This window comes from Sphaeroforma arctica (genome assembly GCF_001186125.1).
Source record: "Sphaeroforma arctica JP610 unplaced genomic scaffold supercont1.823, whole genome shotgun sequence".
Classification (NCBI taxonomy): Eukaryota; class Ichthyosporea; order Ichthyophonida; genus Sphaeroforma; species Sphaeroforma arctica.
The window spans coordinates 1,059-2,139 of NW_014039735.1; the positions used below are offsets into that span (position 1 = coordinate 1,059).

General features: G+C 50.3%; 1 protein-coding gene across 1 annotated transcript; it reads right to left on the bottom strand.

Annotated features, from left to right (window-relative positions):
• Positions 1 to 471: 471 nt before the first annotated feature.
• On the bottom strand, positions 472 to 1,059 carry SARC_08763 (hypothetical protein; the record flags this gene model as incomplete). Its single annotated transcript, XM_014297241.1, has 1 exon — positions 472 to 1,059. One exon carries the CDS (start codon positions 1,057 to 1,059, stop codon positions 472 to 474), a length of 588 nt encoding a protein of 195 aa, XP_014152716.1.
• Between the last annotated feature and the right edge of the window lie 22 nt (positions 1,060 to 1,081).

Here is a 1,081-nt window from a genome sequence, read left to right on the forward strand (position 1 = left end):
TTGTGTTGCAGTTAAAACACACACGTCGTTCTTCATAGTTGTCCAGCCTACCACCTGTTCGACGCCTACGTGGATTGATCCTTTTGGACAGCTTGTCGAATTTATCGTCTATCTTCTGAAACCTATCACCCAGTCTGGTAATAGTGGCTACTAAATCAACATCCTCAAAGCCTCGCTTGGTGCCAGTAGATGCTCCATCTCCCTGTACCCCATCTCTATCTTGACCACCTTCATTCTGGTATGTCGACCTATTGGCCTTCACCCTCCGAGGTGGTACTCCTCTTGCTGCATGCCTACGCGATGCAGACACCTTCTCTTGCACGTCAAAGTGCCCTACCACAAAGGTTAGGCCTCCCTGACGATACTGCATTCTTAGCGCCGCTACAGTCTCTGGCGCCACTTCCAAAAAAAGGGTGTCCAAAAACCTAGGCATCGCCTCATGCAGTTGATCCAAAGAAATTCTCACAAATTTCATAAACTCTGGAAATTCATGCAATAGCCTATGGCGTACCGGCCCAGTGTACCGAACTTCGACACCTGACTCATGTAATCCGCCAGAATACCTGAGTTGTTGTGCCGACTTGTCATTTTCGCCAGGCCCACTCTGATGTTATCATATCTTCCAATAATATTCAAGTAGCTGTGGCTTCCACGGGCAGATTCCCTCTGAGCCAAAACAAAATCTTTCATGGCATCAAATAGCTGTTGCCCAAGCTCTCTCCTCGGGTCACCTGCTGCTCCTGCCGCAGCTGCTGCCGTGGTATTTCTTGTAGTTGCTGCGCTGCCTGTCCTGTCGCCCATCACCAGCGAGTAAGGATCCAACGGATCAGTATCACGATCCTCCCCTGCAGAAGCACGACTCCCAATCAGCTCAAACAGGTGCCAACCAACAATGCTCATGAAGGCATAGTCCGAAAACTCACGAACCACCTTAAACGGCTCCTCTTCATTGTCCTCCAACACAATGCTCCCAGCCCTCTCCCTGAGCTGCGTTGCTGGTGACTGGTGACAAGGCTCCAAGATTGCTGCCTCTCGCGACAGTACGTACCACTCAATCATCTCAACCTGCATCAATTCCGGG